The sequence below is a fragment of the Spermophilus citellus genome (assembly GCF_964194105.1).
Source record: "Spermophilus citellus genome assembly, chromosome: 18".
Lineage (NCBI taxonomy): Eukaryota > Metazoa > Chordata > Mammalia > Rodentia > Sciuridae > Spermophilus > Spermophilus citellus.
In genome coordinates, this window is record NC_138200.1 from 57,320,543 (window position 1) to 57,340,628 (window position 20,086).

At 51.7% G+C, this 20,086-nt stretch overlaps 1 protein-coding gene across 1 annotated transcript in view; it reads left to right on the top strand.

The window, feature by feature from the left end:
• The window catches only part of VAC14 (VAC14 component of PIKFYVE complex), a 103,258-nt gene that overhangs the window by 34,786 nt on the left and 48,386 nt on the right, over positions 1–20,086 (top strand). The window contains exons 11-13 of the mRNA XM_081273370.1: positions 2,059–2,203; positions 2,479–2,544; positions 16,854–17,010. Coding sequence (XP_081129496.1) covers positions 2,059–2,203; positions 2,479–2,544; positions 16,854–17,010 — 368 coding nt within the window. The remainder of the gene's footprint in view (positions 1–2,058; positions 2,204–2,478; positions 2,545–16,853; positions 17,011–20,086) is intronic.

A 20,086-nucleotide genomic window follows, 5' to 3' on the forward strand; every position in this document is an offset into this window, starting at 1 on the left:
ACAGGAAGGAGCTCTGTAGGACACCAGCCCCACTAGGGAAAGAGAGACCTGGAGATAAGACAGGGAGTGCTGGCCATAAGCAAAGGGAGAGGGGCTGACCATCAGGAACTTATCAGAGCTGATAAGGAAATGCTGAGGAAGCCCTGGTGGGATTGCTGTGCTGGCCAGGGTGGCGGCCACATGGCTGCAGAGCACCTGATATGTAGCTGGTCCAATCTGGGATGGGTTGTGAGCAGAAAATGCCACTGGATATCAAAGATGAGGACACCAAGAACAACCTGAGGTGTCTCATTAGTAATCTTTATGTTCATTATATTGATTGTATGTTGAAATGCTAATAATTTGGATATATTGGGTTAGTTAAAATTAGTTTCACCTGTTTCTTTTTCCTTTGATATTTATTGTTTTGTTTTTGGTACCAAGGATTGAACCCAGGGGTGCTTAACCATAGCCACATCCCCAGCGCATCCCCCTGCCCCAGCTTTATTTTTAATTTTATTTTTTGGGTATGGGGCCTTTCTCTTAAGTTTTGAAGAGTTTTCTCTGAAGCTGGTTTTGAACTTGTGATCCTCCTGCCTCACCCTCCCAGGCTGCTGGGATTACAGGTGTGTGCCACCATGCCAACTCCTTTTCAATTTAAAACTAGAAAATGTAGAATCCCGTCTGTGGCTCACCTTGTGTATCTTGGACAGTGAGCACAAGAGATCAAATACGGGCCTGCGCCTGCCGCCCTGGACCCGTCTGCACTTTGCTTTCCCTGTGTCTTAGGCTGCCACAGCATTTAGATGTTTTGATATCCTCAGTTGACACTAGGAATTTCCAGCCACATGACTCCTGAGGAAATCACAGAGGCTCCATTCTCACCCCTGAAACAGGCTCTGGGGGGTCATCAGATTGTATTAAATAGCAATTCTGCCTAGCCGTTGCAGAGCTCAGAATCCTACCCTGTAGGAGCTCACATCACATGAGCCTCGGAGAGGCTGCAGGCGAATGAGGAAAGCACAGCCATCAAGTTCCCGGTGCAAATGAATAATTGAGCAGCCTGGAAATGCCACGAAAGACCATTTTGTATAGATGGGCACTGGAACTGCCTGGCCCCAGTCCCCAGGAAATGACCAGCATTGTCATGTCACTTTTGGTAAACGTGGTGCAGGGCATCAGGAGGAAGGGAGCCCCCTTGCCCCTAAGGTTTCCTACCTGTGCTGTGCCCACCCTGAAAACCCACCTTCTGCAGGGAGCCATGCTTTGGGCAGAGCTAACTCTGTCTCCCAGCAGTGCTCAGCCACCTCTTGGGTGCTTGGTAGGACTTTTCTTTAAATGGAGACCAGCAAGGATTCGGTCCATGGGAGCTAGGGGGCTTCCTGTACCCGAGTGGACACATTCTGAGTCCTCTTGTATCTCAGGCAGAGACTCTGTGTCACCTCTTCCCCTACTCAAAAGAGAGCATTTCCATTTCAGAGGCAACTCAAGGCTTCTGCACCAGGCAGATCTGTGCCAGATGCAGTTGTGGTAAGAGGACAAGCCATAGTCCTTGTACTCAATCAGGAAACCGTGTTCCCAATGAAGGGCTTGTTGGATATCAAGGGGTGTTATGGGGCCCTCCCTTGTACCGTTTGGACACGGGGGTTTTGCATCATCAGCAAAACATCTGAGGTGCCAAACAGTTCAGGTCATTAACTGGCCAGTCAGCCCAGAATCCAATGGGGACCAGCTTCATGTACAAGCCAGGCTAGAACTAGAAAAAGGAAGGGAAGGTGAGCCGGAGCCCAGGAGGCCAGCCTCCCTTCCCACATGTGGGTAGCAGAGCTCCAGCGAGCCATAAGCTCCATACTCCTCAGGAACAGAAGGAAGTGGAGAGAGAAAAGCAAGGCCCCTAGGAGCCCCCATCACCAAGGCAAGTGATGATGTCTTGGTCTCTGCTTGGGGCTGCCTTCTGTGTCCCAGGCAGTGGGGTAGGATGTGTGGTCCTGACTCTGCAGGCCCAGGGGAATGCTATGACACAGGAGTATAAGACAACATGAGCTTCACTTGGTTTTCTCTCCTGGTTTTTGCCCTCAGCACTGACAGGGCCCCGGTGACCCTGCACCTTGATGGGATTGTACAGGTTCTGAACTGCCACCTTAGTGACATGGCCATTGGGATGATGACCAGGATTGCTGTTCTGAAGTGGCTCTACCATCTCTACATCAAGACCCCCCGCAAGGTGAGCCCAGCCAGCCCTCCAGGAGGCAGCTCCCTACCAGGGAGTTCCTTCCAAGTCCACCTTGGTTTTCAAGAGCCTCCCCATGCTTGGGAGGGTTTGGGTCATTGCACTTCTGGAAAAACCCTGGTGAGCACAAGAGTGAAAGATGGCATGAGGAACCCTCGTTGCCTTGGGTGGAGGGAGGTGGTCTCTGCAGGCCCCAGGATGCTATCTGAACCAAGCTCAGTTCTGGAGCAAACGGAGACCTCAGCAGTGACCCCTTTTTTGCTCTCCAGATGTTTCGACACACAGACAGCCTCTTCCCCATCCTACTTCAGACGTTATCGGATGAGTCTGATGAGGTAAGTCACAAACACCAGCTTTCTTTTTTGATGACGTGGGGGTCAAACAGCTATGATGTTCTTGTTTGGTTGATGTTGTGCTCTCAAATCAACACCAAAAAATTGACTTAGAGGTAAAGCTGTGCTTAGTGTGCTGGGCTTTGTCAGTAAGGACGCTTCTGTAGGCCTTTCTGGAGTACTCTGGGACAGATTTCAGGGAGAAGGTGAGTTTGCATACTCTTAGGAGTTGATATGTCTTCTCTGGGAGGTGATTAGTGGCAGGGACCCTGGCTGTAGGGTCAGGCTCCCTGGGGGCAAGGTCTGGCCCTGCTTTGCTGCCCACACTTAACATCTGTGAGCCTTCTTCCCTATCAGTGTCCAGTGAGGGTAGTGACAGTACCTGGTGTATGAGAAAAAAGTGACCTGTGTAAGATGCCACATGCTGAGTGTGCGCATTAGTTGTTCGGCTGCACTCTACTTTGACTCCAGTTTTAATTGGTCCCTTAAGCCTTGCTTTGTTGGGGACACCAGGTGCTGCTGGTGTGATAGGGAAAGGCTAGCCCCAATTCCAGGCTGCAGGAGCAACCCCCTGGTCTCTGAAAGGACCAGCAAGCAGAGGCTGGCCCGGGGAACAGGGTGCCCCAGGGTCCTCTGTCATCTGTAGCTCTCCAGCTGCTCAACATTACCCCACTCACTCTTCCCGTGGAGTCAGGACAGAGTAATTCTTTTCAGGGCTCCCCTGCCTCCCAGCCAAGAGGCAGGACTTGTAGTTGGACACCCATTTGCACAAGCAGCATCCCATTCTTCCATATCAGCTCTTCAGGATGCTGATGGTCTGAGCTGACTTTTCCCTGTCTTTTCCTCTTCTGGGCTCTAAGTTGCTGTGGGCAATAGGCAGCACCGTGTCTCCATGCAGCAATAAATGTATGCATCAATAGACCTGCCTGCCCACACTGCCCAGTAAGAATGTGGGAGTGGACAGGTTGGGGCTGGGGGGTGGAAGGAAGAAGGGCATTGCTACAGATACTTGCAGTGAGGCGGCTCAGGTTTCCTTGGGCTGGTACAGGCTTGCATGGGGCCTGGGCAGCTGTTCTGCAGCCTGAATTTACTTTCCTGAATCTAGACCAAAGAAAGAAGCAGACAGACAGGTATCATCTTATAGATCCTCTGAGGTTCTCTGCATTTCCAGAAAAATCCCAAACAGATGGTCTGTGAGTGTCCCTGGCCTTTTCTGCTTGCCCACCCCGACACACATCCTTTGCTCTCCCCCCTGCACTGCCGCCCTGCAGTACCCGGCCCAGGTGGACACGGCCCAGTTCTGCCTGCAAACTAGGAGTGACTCACTGCAGAGCCAGGCCCTCCTTTCAGTAAGAAAAGACGAGGAGAGCTGCTGATTGGTGCTTTGCTGGGACTTCACTGGAAGCAGCTGAGTTTTCAGTCCTTTAAATTGAGTTGTTTAATCCCATCCAGCTTCCTTTGCTTGAAATTGGCTTTCTTGTGCTTGTGCATTCAGAGGCGGGGAGAGAGGCTTGGGGGGGTGGATGCATCCCATTAAACTGCTCTGTTCAGGTTGTGGCAATGGAAAGTGGATTTGCTGAAGTGCCAAATGTTGTCAGGGCTTTGGGGCACATCTTGTGGGCCTCATGGGAGGAGGATTGAAGCTGCTCTTGGGGACAGTTGAGGAGATGCTGTGACAGGAAGGAAGAGTCTCTCTTTCCTATCTCTGGAGGACAAATTTGGGGACCTTGATAATCATTGGTGAGTCATGATTCTGCCACATCCTGGTTCTTCTCCAGAATACCTTTCCTAAATATCACCAGCCTCACTGACTCTGTGGACCCTTGGCAATGGGAGTACAGCCACAGATAAGACAAAGTCCTTTTCTCCTAGGACTTCCCTTGAAAGATATATGGAAAGTGTTCTCTGGTGGGTTTTTCCAAATGTCTTTATGCACAGCTTTTATCTCAAATTGGAGCTCCTTGAGGTTCAAGAACCATGTCAGACCCTTGTGTTGTAGTAGCTCAAGAGCCCTCACAAAAATCCTGTGAGAGTTCTGTTATTTTCATTGGACAGGTCAAAAAACTAAGGCCTGGGGCTGGGGTTGTGGCTCAGCGGTAGAGCACTCGTCTAGCACGTGCAAGGCCCTGGATTCCATCCTTAGCACCACATAAAAATAAATAAATAAAGGTTTTGTGTCCAACTATAACTTTAAAATAAACAAACAAATAAATAAATAAAACTAAGGCTTGGAGCTGGGGTTATAACTCAGTGGTAGAGCTCTTGCCTAGCACATGTGAGGCTTTGGGTTCCATCCTCAGCACCACAGAAAAATAAATAAAATAAAGGTACATAAAAAACAAAAAACAGCCAGGCATGGTGGCGCATGCCTATAATCACTGCAGCTCAGGAGGCTGAGACAGGAGGATCACAAATTCAAAGCCAGCCTCAACAACAGCAAGGTGCTGAGCAACTCATTGACCCTGTCTCTAAATAAAATACAAAAAAAAAAAAAAAAAAAAATGGGGCTGGGGTTGTGGCTTAGTGGTCAAGTGCCCCTGAGTTCAATCCCCTTACCTGGCCCGCCAAAAAAAAAAAAAAAAACTAAGGCCTAGGAAGGGTAAATAACTTACACAGGAAGTTCTTGAAGCCAAGTTCAAAGCCAGGTCTGTTTGACTCCAAAGCCTGTCCCCCTTTGATTGCTTATGACCAGGACTAGTCTGTCATCCAGTGCAGAACCAGCTGGGGAGATGGGGAGCCTGGATGGAGTTGTAGCGTCCCCATTTCCTCTAGATTTCTCCAGGAGGTTTTCTGGCTTTTTTCTCTTGTCCTGGAAGTTCTTAAGAAAAGGTCCCAACTTGGTGAGGAGGGGTGGATGTGTGTGTGTGTAAACAAAACGCCAGGCGCCGTGGCACACACCTATAATCCCAGAGGCTAGGGAAGCTGAGACAGGAGGCTCACAAGTTCAAAGCCAGCCTCAGCAACAGTGAGGCACTAAGCAACTCAGTGAGACCCTGTCTCTAAATAAAATACAAAATAGGGCTGGGGATGTGACTTGAGTGCCCCTGAGTTCAAAAAATAAAATAACCACCCCCCCTTTAGCCCTCAAATCTTTTGTTCACTTTTCCTATTGATTATAGAAGCTGTATATTTAGGACCTTCCATTTGTTACCTCTGTTGCAAAGGTCGGTCTCTCATACGATGGCTGTGATTAGCCCACATACTCCTCACTCTGGCTTAGAGTCACTGGTCTCAGGGGATAGGATGTACCCAGGTGTTAATGATGCAAGAGCCAGGCATGGAGAAGGCAGAGTTCAGAGGCCTACCTCTGCCTCCACTGTGTTCCACAGCCCCACTGGCACATAGCCTAGCTGGCATGTCTCATCTGCCATGTTCCTCAGTTCTGCCCAAGTGACAGCTCGGTAGACCACACCCTTTGGCATCTTCCATTGTCTCTGCTCTCCGTTACTCAGGATAAGTGGCTGTTTCCTTAGTACCACCTGCTTCTGTAGACATTATCATTCTATCATTGTCAGAAAGAATTTGCAGGTGTCAAATTAATATTCTTGGCACTGGAATAGAAATCATCCCATTAGCTAGAGATACAGTTTTTTAAGTGAAAACGTGACCCTGATTTCCCCAGCATGGAATTCAGGGCGCATGCTCAGAGCTTCCTTTTGGACCCTAGTGGTGGGGGTGCTGCTGCATCCCCTGCCCAAAAGATGCCGTTTGTCAGCTGCCTCTCATGCTAGGCAGCTGCTGCCTGAGAGTGAGCACCCACAGGATGGGGTCATCTCCACATTCCCAATGGTGGGGCTGGCCTGAGAGGGCCATAGGTGACCCTTTATTCCCAAGCATAAGTGCCTCCTAACCTGCATTTAAAATTCTCAGGGTGATCACAGTCTCAAAAGAGACCTGGAAGGATATTTGTCCTCTTTGAGTGAATGTGGACACCCTGGACAGAATCTTTGCTCTGGCCCTTCCTTACCAGGGATCTTGAGTGAGAAGTTAACCTTGCAGGACCCCTGAAGTGGGAATACTGATGTCTAACCTGCCCTATAGGCTACTTACTGGTCACATAGGAAATATAAAGCACCCAGCAGATCTGCCTGCTGCATCCACCCATCTGTCCTCACAAGTTCACCTAGGGAGTAATTGGCCTCTCACCACATCCCAGTAAGCCTCAGGTCTTTTCTGTGGGTCTTACTCGCTGGTTATGAAGGTAACTCTCAGTATTTGCATTTCCACTATGATTTAGGATGATCCCTTTCTGATGGTGCTCTTTCCCCAGGTAGTAGTATAGCCTGGTGGCTGAGAACATGAGTTTGGGGCTGGCTGGTCCAGGAGTTCAGTCCCGGCTCTATCACTTAATGATAGGTTGACCTCAAGCAAGTGACCTAGCCTCTCTGAGCCTCAGTTTCCTTATCCATAACGGGAGACTACTAAAGGGCCCTCCCTCTCAGGTTGGTTGGAATAATTAGGTGAGATTATAGACATCAAATGCTCAGCCAGCAGGCATAAACTAGGGTGGTAGAGGGCTCCTCTGATGCTGGCAGTCATCTCTGTAGAGGGCTAGGAGCCACATACTGCAACCAGCAAGATGGCCCCATGTTTGCCCAAAGTTTAGCAGTGAAAGCCAGGATAGAGGTCACTCTCTCCTGTCTTGAAAGGCCTAAGGAGCACAGTGGTGTTTGAGGGACTTGAATTTCATCTCCAGGTCTTAGAAAGCCTAGCAGGGGACAAAGTGGGCATCTGGGCTAGTGCCCCTCCATGTCCTTCCCACCCTCCCCCAGAGCAGGAGCAAGGCAGCGCCAGCCTACTTCTTCGGATCCCTGTGTTCAGCATCTTCGCAGCGACTCCCCCCTGACTCACAGGGGGCGGACTCCAGCTGGCTGCCCTGGTCCGGGGGGGGGGGGGGGGGGGGGAGGAGAAAGGGCATCATCAGCAGAGGCTGCTTCAGGGCCTCCGCAGCCACAGCCTCTTCTTCAGAAACAAAATTCAGACCAGGAGACAAGTCCCGCTGGGCCCAGTTGTCACTGGAAACCAGCCCCTCAGCATCCTCTCAGCATCTCAGAGCTGGGGTGCCCCTAACACTTTTAGAAAAGAGATTTCAACCCAAGTGGAGCCAGGGTCCTTGCCCCCTCCCTGAGCTTCAGAATCACTATGAAGAGAAATTGCTGATGAGGACTATGGCTGATGAGACTGATGCAGAAGCAGCAAGAGGACCACCTTTCTGGAAACTCTGGAAGGCAGGATTTTGAGGGCAATGTTCACAACTAGCCACGTGAAGAACATAGGCCAACTGTCACACCCAGTGTGGCACAGGACCCAGGAGGAAAGGGACAGTGGGACATAGGTCTAGGGAGTGTCTTAAGGGCTTCTGAAAAAGGACTTTTTTTTTCCTTATGATGCTTAAAACATCCTATGGATACAGTGAAGGACCACAGTCCAGGGCAGTCCACAACTTTCTCAATCCTCCACCCAGTGGGGTGTCTCAGAAGTGCCCAGGGGACCCTGAGGCTGCTCAAGCTTTGGCCAAGTTCTAAGGGAAGTGAAACTGGGCGTCTTGGACCATCAGCTCTTCTCTTTGGTGCAAATCTTGGCCTATCCAGCTGGTCTCTTCCCTGGCCTCTTGGCTCCTCACCCACAGGATGAGTGATCAGGGGGCAGTCGTGCTGCATCTGAGGCCATACTTGAGGAATGGTTTGATCCAGGGGCTGCGGCAGAGGATTTCATCTGTTCCAGTGGTCCAGGTCCCAGGAGAAATAGAGTAGAAAAACTGAAGGGGTTCTCAGCCCTCAGGAGAGGGGGTGCACCATGCCAAGCAAGTTGCCTGAAGGAAACTGGTCAGGGGTCATTTAAGAGAAGCAACTCTGGCGTCATGCTGTGATGGCCACTTGCGCTGCCGCTCCAGGTGGGCAGCCCAGGGCCCTAAGCAGATCTGGGGCGAGGCTGCCTTCAGCTTTCCCTATTTCAGGGGAGGAGCAGCTCCGTCTTCCCAATGTGTTCCTTCCCTTCTCACCCTTGTCCTGCCCAGTCCACCTGAGTGCTCCCTCGACTTTCCTTCAGTCTCATAAGACACCCACCTGAGCTGGGGGCTTGTCTTCCTGCTTTAAAGGAATTTATTTAATGCCAACAGGGACTTCGACGTGAATCTCCCCGGGGAAGCCCAGACCTGAGAGCCTGCTGGGAGGAATGGGGTAAAAGGCTCTGGTCCTCTGAGGTTCAGAGCAACCTCAGCTGCTCTTGCCCGTTTCCAGAGGGAGGGCCTTCTGTTGGACATTGGCCATCCCAGTGTCTCTCCCAAAATTGGGGGCTTCCAATTAGTTAGAGGCCCCTTCTGGCAGCACCCCTCCGGGGTTCAGGCCAGAAGCTCTCTCTCTGCAGCCAGGGCTAGGCCAGTGGCTGGACCACCGAGGGGTGGAGAAGAGGAGGAGGGAGGCTTCTGGGCCCACGCCATCCACTCTCTGTGGGCCCAGGCAAGTTACAGGACATCTCCCCTCAGTTTTCTTCCCTGAGATGCTGGGGTTGAACTGGGTTGTCGGTGCTCCCTTCCAGCTCAGAATTTGTGTGGTCCCAACTCCACTGCCTAGAATGCTAATGCTGCCTGCTGAAAAGTGGGTAGTCTTCCTAAGAATGGGACTTGTTTTTTTCCTTCTCAGTTCCCTGCCTCAGTTTTTATTTCACTCCAATTTTCATTCCATCCACTCTTCAAAACAAACAAAAACGACCCCTTCACTACCGTCTCAGTTCTGCAGATTTCTTTAAAATCAGATCACTCAGTAAGTGAAACCTCCACCCCAAGGACTAAAGGTGATGTGTTGGCAGCCAAGAACTTGATTCCCCTTGCTATGAGGCTCCCCATGTGAGAAGGTGAGCAGGGCCTGCCCGGACAGCCCTGGCCTCCTCCTGCCACAACTCCAGAGACCTGCCAGGGCACTGGACCCTGTTTTCCCTCAGCTGACCCTGCAAGGAGAGAGGGCTGAGCAGGGAGAGGAGTCACCTGCCTGCAAGGTCAAGATGCTGGACACAGTCACGATCCCTAGGCCTTCTTCCTTGGATCCAGCCAGGCCTAAGCTGTCGACAGCTGCACCCCCACAGCCACTGCTAGGGGCAATGGAGGACTTGGGTCTTCTGAAATGAATCGTCAGCAGTGTTGCCAGAGAGAGGAACAGGAAGGTGACAGGCCCAGATTGTACCTGCCAAGAGGGCCTCTGCTGCTTCTCATTCTTCACACTTTTCTCTTAGTCTCCTGTCAGCCACCCCAGAGTAAAGGAGGGACTTGTAATAACTGTGGTCAGTCCCTCATAATAACTGAGGGACTCATAATAACTCATAATAACTATCAACACCCTCTTCATTAAGACATGTTTGTGTGCCAGGAGGGTTTTTATGTTTATGTCTGTCTGGATCCTTCCCAGGCTGTGCATAGTAACTAGTATGAGTGGTGTAGGAGCCGTGGACTACTGCCTGGTTCCTCGTGGAGGCAGAGGTTAGGCTTAGAAGACAACAGAAAGGGAGCCTTCTTTTCCAGGGCTGGGGCTGCAGGCAGGAAAACCTAAAAGGGGAGCCTGTCAATGATGGCCTTCCCCTGGGACTTGGGGTGGGGGTTTTCACAGAGCCAGGCTCTAGAGCCAAGTTACCTGCAGGGCTGAGCATGCTACCTGGCCCTGGTCCCACCCACACAGCCCATCTGGCCTTGAATTCAGGAAGTGATATCACCTAGAAGGGCCTATCCAACAACCTGGAGCTAAAGCCCACTGTACCAGAGTCCTCTGTAGCTTTGAAAAGCCAGCTGCGTGGGTCTTACCCTGGACTTCCTGACTTGTCCCCTCAAGTCAGGCCTGGTTGCTGGGTGCTGACATTTACCAACTCCCAGGAGAATGGGGTACACACCTCTGATTGATAGCCACAGTTGTGGATTAGCGTGAGCTCTAATTTGGAGGCTAAAGGCCATACCCCACAGCTCTCCACCCTGATGCCCTCTCCCCATCACCCTTCAGAAGTCAAAATGTCTTCCAAGTCATGTTGGTTTCTCCTCTGGCTCTGGAGATGGCCAAAGCTGAATCACCTGCATTTCCCTGGCAGCTCCCTGTGGGCAGTTCACAGGGCACACGGGCCAGGCCAGAATGTGTGTGAGGACAGGGACTGTCAACAGTCCTAGCTGCTAACAGAAAGCTACTGTATCCCAGCCCTGGCTCAGCACGCTGTGGTGCCGTCTTCCTCAGTCTTCGCAGCAGCCCTGGCAAGGTGGGCTCTGTGCTTTTCCCCATTTCACTTAAGAAGAAGTTGAGACCCAGAGAAGTTTCAGAACTTGGTCAAGATCTCCACTAAGCTGTTCCATTCAGAGCCTTGTTTCTTTCTCTCAGTCCCCTTCCCCTGTTCCCCCACCACATATACATGCATACACCTCCTCCTGCACCTCAGGGCTGGACCACAACCCTTCTGTCTTTATGTCCAGCCCACCCTGTCCACTCAGACCCTGGTCACCCTTTATGATGGCACCTTAGGCTATGCTCTGAGAAGACAGTCTGTCCAGCCTATAGTAGGTGCCCAGAAACATTTTATGAGAAGGTGAACAAGTAGGAGGTTGGCTGGTCAGTGAGCTGAGCCCACTCAGACTGCCCCATGCCTCTTGGGCTCTCCCCTACCACAGGAGATAGGCATCTGGTTTCCGAAGCTTTAGGGCAGCAGGAACATGCCTCCTCAGGATCTGGCTCCCCTTTGTTGGGGAAGGCAGGGTTGCTGTGAAGTCATTATGGAGCAGTTTTTCTCAGAATGCCACCCCTTTTCCAGGTCAGGGCTAGGCCTGTTGCTGCTTTCTCCAGCTCATGTTTACTGAGCCAGGGCAGGTGCCTCTGGATGTTCACTTCTTGGCTTTACAGGGGCCCCTGTGGCCTTCCACCTGGCTTCCTAGGGTGAGCACTCTGGCTTGTTTCCCAAGCCCCAGGGCAGCAGGAACCATTCTGTATGTGCTTAGGGGCTGAGGAGGCCTGGCCCACTGGGCAGTACCCTCCTGAAGGACACAGCAGGCTTCTGTGTCAAAGGAGGCAAAAAGCCCCAATGCTTTCTGGGAATGGTTGGCCTTGCCTGTACACTTCATATCAGCTCCACTTCACAGCCTAAGGAGCAGCCTAGCCTGACCCAGATCTCAGGCAAGGCCCTGTGACCTCGCCACAGTGGACAGAGGCATCAGATAGCCCTTGGCAGTGGCCACACCAGAGCTTCCAGGGCCTGGAGCCTAAATTTACCTTTCCCACAAGCACCACCAGCACATTCCTCCTCTTAGACCAGGACTGAATTGGGCCGAGCTTGCAGGTTTCTTCTGTGGGAGCTGGATGGCTGAGCCAATTGACATCTAGGGCCTCATCAGCCAGTGGAGGATTGTGCAAAAGCTCCCTAAGCATGTCCTCAAGCTAGGAGGTACCTTGAAGTAGGAGGCTTCTTTCTCCACCCATCCTTTGGCAGAAGTTATTCACAACCATTCATCTTTCATTTCCTGCCCCATGGGGCAGGTCAGAGTGACTTGCCCGGGACTTCAGGTCCAGGAGTCTTGGTAGGAGACAGGATGGAATTCTGAGCCTGGGGACTTAGCCTTGTAAAACTGGCCTCTAGCCTCCAGCTAGGCCCAGGATGGCAGATGAATAAGCCGCAGCACCTCTGGGTGAGGGAGGGGAGGGCAGGGAGCCTCTAGTCCCCAGTGGTTTTCCAGGGCCTGGCTGGGGCAGGCAGGTGTTGGGAGGTGGGTGCCAGCTGGACCAGTGCAAAAGGGGAAAGCACTGTCCTAAAGAACTGTCCTTGACTGTTGGAACACAGGAGGGGGACAGCCTGCCACAGCCCCACCTAGATGTTGATTCCTTATGGAAAAATTTGCCCTCTTTTGGCATAAAATCTCAGGAACCCCCTGGCTTCTCCTTTTTGCTGCCTGCCCACTGGAGAGTAAGAAGCCCTCTCCCCTGAGACTTCCCCTCAGAGCCACTGTCAGAAGCTCTCCACCCAGTTGCCCCTGACCTTGACCCCTACAGTCCAGTGAGGAGTCAGTGCCAGCCCATTGCACTCCAGAACCAGGGACCAGCTGATGGGCCGTCCTTACCACCCCCCTCCCTGCTCCCCACTGCCATGGAAACGGCAGGCATTCCTGCTCCTGCAGAATATTGCTTTCTTCTAACCTCCCTCCCTCCCTCTCTTTTCCCCTCTTCTTTCTCTTACACAAAAAGAAAGCGCAAGTGTTTTATATTCATTTTGCAAAAACGCTGTGTAGTGCATACTAATTGGTGCAGCTTCCTCCTGCTTTCTTTGAGCCATTCCCTATCCTCAGAGCCAGGACTCCAGGCCAGCCACGGGCAGGGGCCCAGCCAGCCTGCTCACTGGAAGACTGGATCTGTTTTTCCAGAGGCCGAAGCAGGACAGGCCACAGAGTGTCTGTAGTTCCTGGAGCCTTTTCTCCTTCCTGGAAGGGGTGCCCAGTAAAAGCAAGGCCACCAGGATCACCTAGTGGTGATCACTCATCCCAGAGTATTCTACCTACACTTCAAGCTTTGCAAGGTCTCCAGGTGGGTGGAGCACCAAAGTCCTGTCCTGGGCAGAGACTCAAATCCAGATCCAGCTGGAAGGGTGGCTCCCCATAGTCTCTGTTGCTTTTCCCAGAACCCCTACTGTTGAGGCCTTCCTCTCACCTGGGCCTCTTCTCCTGCCCTGGGGTAGGTCTGCATTTGTTTGCATCAAAGCCTCAAAGTGTGAGTCAGGTTTGTGTATCAGCTGGGAATGGGCCAGCAGCTGGACTTGATTGGTGCCAGAGCTGGATGTCAAAACTACCACGTAGCCTCTGTGTGGCTCCCCACTGCCCACCTTAAGCTGTTCCTTGCTCTCTATTTAGGCAGTCTCTTCCTTCCTGTCACCTCTAGCAGACTGAAGGAGACGGTGACACTGTTCTGATCCTGCTTTATTTAAGGGACAGGAAGGGCGCTGTGTGTGCATGTGTATATGTTGCCCCAGGCAGAGGTATGGGCTTTTTGCCAGGCCCCAGGGACCAGAGAAAACCATTTGATCTGTAAGCACAAAAGGAGTGGCTGGAATTACTGAAGGAACCTGTAGACAACATTTCCGGCTTTAATTGTGCAATTGAAGTGTAATTTGCATTCATTTGCCATTTGGTGTTAAACTTTCTAAGATAAAAGAATTCAAATGTAAAGGATGCAGCTTTGCTAGCTGGGCTCTCCAGTGGGGAGGGAGGATGGGCCTAGAGGCTGTGGTACAGAGGTGGTGCTTTCTCTTCCGAAGCCTCCATGTTTACACTGCACTCCTGCCTGGTCACCAACCAGGGCCACTGAGCAGCTTGGCTGTAGGACCAAAACTCCTATAATAGAAGTGGTAAGCCAGCCTTTCTTTGTGCCTGCTCTTTGTGTTTTGCAGTCATCCCTCAGTATCCACAGGGGACAAGTTCCAGGGTCTCCATGGACACCTAAATCCAAGGATGTTCAAGTAACATATTAGTTGTCTATAATCTGTATACCTTGTCCATATACTCAAAATCATCTCTAGATTACTTGTAATACCTAATACTATGTAATACTGTATTATTTAGGGAATAACTACAAGGAAAAAGTCTACTTGTTCAGTATAGACACATTTTTCCCCCTAATATTTTCAGTCCACAGGTGGTTGGCTCCCCAGACACAGGGGCAACTGTGTCTGCTATAATCTTCAGGATGCCTTGCAAGGTCAGACCTCCATTTGCCCATATGGGGAAACTGAGATTCTCCATTACCAGCAAAAAGAAGTCCAGGCTCCTTTGTCTAGATCCTAATAAACTCATGACAGTCTCCCCTAGCCAACCACCGGTTGGCCTGGTTTCCGCCCATACCCTGTACTCCAGCCCTATGGCTGACTCTGGAGATAGACCACAGGCTTATTTTCCTGGAATATGCCATGTTGTTCCCTGCATTCATGAGTGGCTTAGAGAATGTTTCAAATGCCTTTCTCCCTGCCCTCATTCCAAGCTCAAATGCTTCCAAAGCTCCTAGTTCCCCTCAGGCTGAGTTGCTGGCTCCCGTAAGTGCTTAACCCCTTTCTCTGCAGCCAGCACAGAACTGGCCCACAGTAGCTGCTCAGTAGATGTTGGGAAGAGAAGGACTGGGTGATGGGGTTCACTGGTCCAGGGTCGGGAGGCTAAGTGGCGGGGTCAGGACTGGACGTTAGGACTGTCTTGGCCACAAAGCCCTGCGTAGCAGTATTAATGGGCTCAGGTTTGGGAACCAGAGCTGAATTTGAAGAAGACTCACTGTTGCCTCAAGCTGATGATCTCCAAGCCTCAGGTTCCTCGTGTGCAGTGCATCGGGTGACACAGATAACTAGTAAGAACGTTAATTCTGGCCAAGAACCAGACCTCCCTGTCTCTTGCAGCCTGGCTCCAGAGCCACTCAGGATGGACACAATCTCACAAAGGCCAGGCCTCTCAGGTGCTGCTGGTTCTTCCCAGGCATCATTTCTGGTGGAAATAAGCCCCTGCAGGACATCTCTTGTGAGTCAGTATGTCCATCAAAGTGTGGTGTCAGCAAGACCCACCACTTTGGGCAGGTGGGAAGACCAAGAGTAAATTGTTTTATATGTACCATTGGATTAGGAATTAGGATGCCAGTTTAGGGATTTGACTTGATTTTTATTTTTTTCATACCAAAGTTTTGTAGTATTTCCACATGGTTGTACAACTATCACTACTACTTAATTCCAGAACATCTTTATTGCCCCAAAAGAAACCCTGTACCCGTTAGCACTCATTCCGCAGACTTCCTTCTCCCAGCCACAGGCAACCATCAATGCACTTTCTGTCTTCTTGGATTAGCCTATTCTGGATTTTTCATATAAATGGAATCATCATGCAGTTTGTGGCCTTTTCTGTCTGGCTTCTTTCACTTAGCAAATGTTTGCAAAGTTCCTCCTTGTTATAGTATATGTCAATGCCATTCCTTTTTATGGCCAAATAATATTCTGCAGGATGGATATGCCACATTCCATTCATCCATTTATCAGTAGATGGACCTTTCAATTGTTCCACTGCCTAGCTCTTAAGGATAACATCTACTGTGAATGTTTATATGGAATTTTCTGTGTGAATGTGTGCAGTTCTCTTGGAGTTGGTAGTACACCTGTGGCAACTCTGTTTAACTTTGGGGAGAACTCTTGGCTTGATTCTTGCCTCACTGTTTAATTTTGTGTGAGTCATTCCCCGCCCTCCCCCTTGTCCCCCTTGTCTGAGTCCCTGATCTCACTTCTCCTCCCTGACCTTTGGGGAGCAACTTGCTTGGGAAATTGGGCATCAGGGTGCATGACCTCTGCCCAGCCTGCCAAGGTGCATGTTCCAAGTCTGCTCATCTTGCCGGGCTGCACATCACTGCTGTTCTGTCTGCTTCCTTCACCCCACCCTGTTCCCTCTGTCTCTCTGAGGCTCCTTTCTCCATGGGAGCAGAGACCCTGGGCCTGCGCCTGGACATACCCAGGGTTCCCAGGCTCTCAGCCTGGGCAGAGGGCAGCCCTCGCTCCTGCCATCTGACTTTGCTGTGTAGCAGCCACATTTTTCAGCCATCATGGATCCATTTTCCATAGGCCCAGTGAAGAAAAATGTTCTGAGAGCAGCTAAAATCCCATATTCTGATGCTTGGAAGGGCAGGTAAGAGTTGGATCTCTTGTGAGTGCCATCTGCTAGTGATTGGTCTAGCCGACTGTCCACCTACCAAAGGCAGAGGGCTCAGATGCAGGAATGCAGTACAGCCCTAATGCAGAGCAGTGGTAGGGCTGCAGACATCTCCCACCCCAGCCTAGGAAGGGACACTTTTAAGGTAGCTTGTCTGAACGTTAGAAAGTCCCCAGTCCTGAGTCCATATTCATGCCCCAAGTGTGGAGGACCCTTGGCATCTGTGTGGCCCAGTGACACCTCTGCAGTTACATGTGTTCTGTAGGTAGGGATAGGCAGGTCTGAGGCTGCTGTGTCAGCCCCTTATACAGCCCAGCCGAGACACACTGTGCATAATGCACCCTAGTAGGCCTGCATCTCCTGGGGACCCAAGGCAAGGGCTCTTAGGAAAAGTAATCACCAGCCTCAGAGTCCTCCAGAGTCCTCTTTCACTGCCATCATGGTCTGTTCAGTCCGTTCCTTCATTACTTTTCTGAGTGCTTTCTTAGCCGTGGTCTTGGTGGCTTTCACAATGGCGGGAAGCCCAGTTGTCGTCAGGCCCTTTCTCATACGTCTTCCAGGGGCTCTCTCTGACTTCACCTCTACCACAGCAGCTCAGCTTGTAGAAGAGAGCTCACCCCTCATCTTCCACTTGTTTTCCCAGGTTGTCCTGAAGGATCTGGAGGTGTTGGCAGAAATTGCTTCCTCCCCCGCAGGCCAGACAGATGACCCAGGCCAACCCGATGGCCCTGACCTCCAGATCAACCACTCAGAGCTTCAGGTGCCCACCTCTGGCAAAACCAGCCTGCTAAATACTCCCAGTAAGTATTTCCTTGGGGATTCCAGCCTCAGACACCCATGAAATGCTATTGCTGGGTCTCCTCCTGGACTAAAGGGCCTTTGGGCTGTCATTCTTGAGCCCCCAAGCTCTGCCAATGTGCGAGGTTTCCTACCTGTGATCCATTTCCTCCAAAGGCAGACAGACCTCACCCTGTTGCTGCCTTCTGGCTCACATTCCAGCAACACCAAGAAACCCTCGCAACCCCTTTCTCTCATTTCCCTACACGTTTGATGCTTTTGAGCCACTGAGTAAGCAAAAAACCATCTGAGGCAACTGAACATCTCTACCTGGGCAGGAGTCTCCCCGTGCAGGAGTCGGGCCCTTGATCTTGGATCTCACAAGCAGAAGACTAGGAAGGCATTTTCCCTTCACAGGGAAGCTCAGAACAGCTCTTGGCATGGCAGGCAGCCCAGTGAAGAGACAGGATAATCCCACTGGCTGTTTCCTGGCCATCCTCAGAAGTGGAGGTGACATGGGTATTCTAGTGCTCACCCTTCCTGTCCTTTCGGACAGCAGGTATCTCTTCTCTCTGTGCCACTCAGTACCCAGCTCCTCCCTACACACACAGAAGACACCTCCCTTCAGCCACACTATCTGGAAATGCCCCAGGGATACAAGATGAGAAGAAAGTACCTAGTGAATCTTGGGAGTCTGCCTTGGTGTGTCTTTGTTCTTGAGTCACTCTTGACATCCATACATCAGGTCCTGATATCCATACATCAGGCACCAACAGCTTCGGGAGCATTTCAGTGGCAGCTACCCTCCTGCAGACCACTGGTCCCAGACCCAGAGAATACCTGCCCCACCTAGTGCCAACTGGCCCAGCCCCGTTGGGTACAAAGACCAGGCCCAGTTCCAGAGAAGTTTAGGGTGTCACCAAAGCCCCACATGCCTCCGTGCACCCCAGACATGCCAGGTCAGATCATAGAAGGCCAAAGACTCTTCCCTGTGACACAGAAAGCCATGGGTTCCCTGAGTGCTACAGCACAAGGCATGTAGGAGCCCAGGCTTCAAGCTGCCTGAAGCTAGAAGAGGAGTGAAGATCTCCAACAGCAGCCCAGCTTCGCTCTCCCACTTCCCCGGATGCTGTCATTTCCTTGCTCATGAGCCTGGTTTCCTCTGGGTAGTCAGCTGCCATGGTCAGGGAAACAGCTCCCTCATGCTGACCCCGGAACCCCTGCGGGGGCTCCCACTCCCTGTCCCTTGTCATAGGAATTGATGCTCAATCCTGTGTCCCAGGTCAGCCAGTGGGAGCCAACCTGGAGGCCCTGGGATAGATGGCAAAGATGCCAGAGGTCAAGTGTGAGAACACAGAGCAGGGAGTAGGGAGACACTGAGACAGGGAGGGGAACAGGAGGCTGTTGCCTAGAGAGAGGATCGCAGCAAGGGCAGGATGGTAGTTGCTATATCAGCCCTCAGCCTTCCCTCTCCAGGAGACAGGTGCCCCGCCATCTTCTCCCCTACTCAGTGTGGCAGCAGCAGAAACCTGTGTGAGGCAACATAGCTTCAAACAAAGGCAGGACACCTGGATCTCCCAGGAGCCTCGGTGACCCGTTCCCTCATCTGTAAGATGTGTTTTCTCTTTCTCCTGGTCAGAGAGGTTGAGACATGGGTTTCTACCAGTGGAGAAATGGTCCAGGAACCGCTAAGGCCCCTGGGCTGGGGTTGAGTGTTGAGGGCAACAGAACTGACCCTGCAGCAATGTGGGAACAAGAGCTGAAGGGAATTTTGTAGCCAAGAGACCTGAACCCCAGCTCCTGGCCCTGCCAAGATCAGAGAGAGGGCTTCTTAGAAGCCTGAGGTAGTGGACTCGCCCTGGGCCGCCAAGGCCGTCAGACTGGCTCACATCAGCCAGGCACACACTTGGAATTCATAGAAAAACAACTAAGTATGCCAGATGGGAAGAAGTTCCATTCTGGAAAGAACACCAGGGAAGTGCTGCAGCCAAGAATGCACAGCACTCAAGCCACCAGCCCTGACCCTGTGCCCCACGTGTGGGCTTCAAGGCTGTGAGAGCCTCCAGGCAGATACACACATGAGCCCACAGCTGGCATCAGAGATTACAAGCAGCTCCATGATTTTAAAAGGTCAGGGTCAAACCAGTAATAAAAGAATGTGGAAAGCTAGCATGCCCTTTCCCCTCTCTCACCTCAGCTGCCCTGGGAGGCGCACACCAGGCACCAAGGATGTGTGAGGTGGTGTTTGGGTCAGAAAGCATGCCGGAAATGTACACTCATGCCTCTGCTGACTACTCTTACCAGAGTGCTTCTCCCACATGCGCAGGGTCCTTCTGTCTGTTTCCATGTGGACATGCACATGGACAGAGGCTGCAGGGCCATCCCCTCTTCCTGTCTAAATTCTGCTTTCCTCTGACTCTCCAGGACACCGCTCTGAGAACTTACAGAATGCAGGGCTGTGTCTCATAAGGGGAAAACACCCCACCTTCCATGAAGGGACTTTCTGGAAGGCAAAGGAGGCAGGAGCCTAGCAAAGATGAAGTCAGGGCATCTGCAAGGAACCAAATGGCCTGCCTGCACACTGGTCTGTAAACGCAAATGGCACAGAGCGCATGCAGTGGTAGGGAAGCAAGACCCATTACACGCCTGGGCAGCTGCTGTATTGGCCTAAATTCACTGTAGCAGTGGTCCCCAGGGCCCTGGAGGCAGAGTCACTCCCCTGGGATTTTCCTCTTGCCTGACCTAGCATTAGCATCTCTCCCTCCAGTGCAGAGGCCCGGGTCTGAGCTCTCCCACCCCACTTCCCTCATTCCTCACCAGCAAAAAGCTACCTCAAGAGTGATAGGGGGGTTGCCTGGGTGGCCAGCCCTAAGAAAAGATAGTGGAGGGACACCATGTTTGCCTGTCTCCCAACCCTTGGTTTTCTGTGGCTCAGGCTCCTTCTCTGTCCCATCTCCTTTTAGGGGGAGTTCACAGAGACCCTATAAGGCTCTGGGGAGGTGGAATAATGACCAGGCCTGCAGGCCCACCCTGGTCGTGAGCCTGCACAGAAAGCTCAGCAGGACCAAAGAGGCATCTGGGATAAGTGTCGTCTTTGTC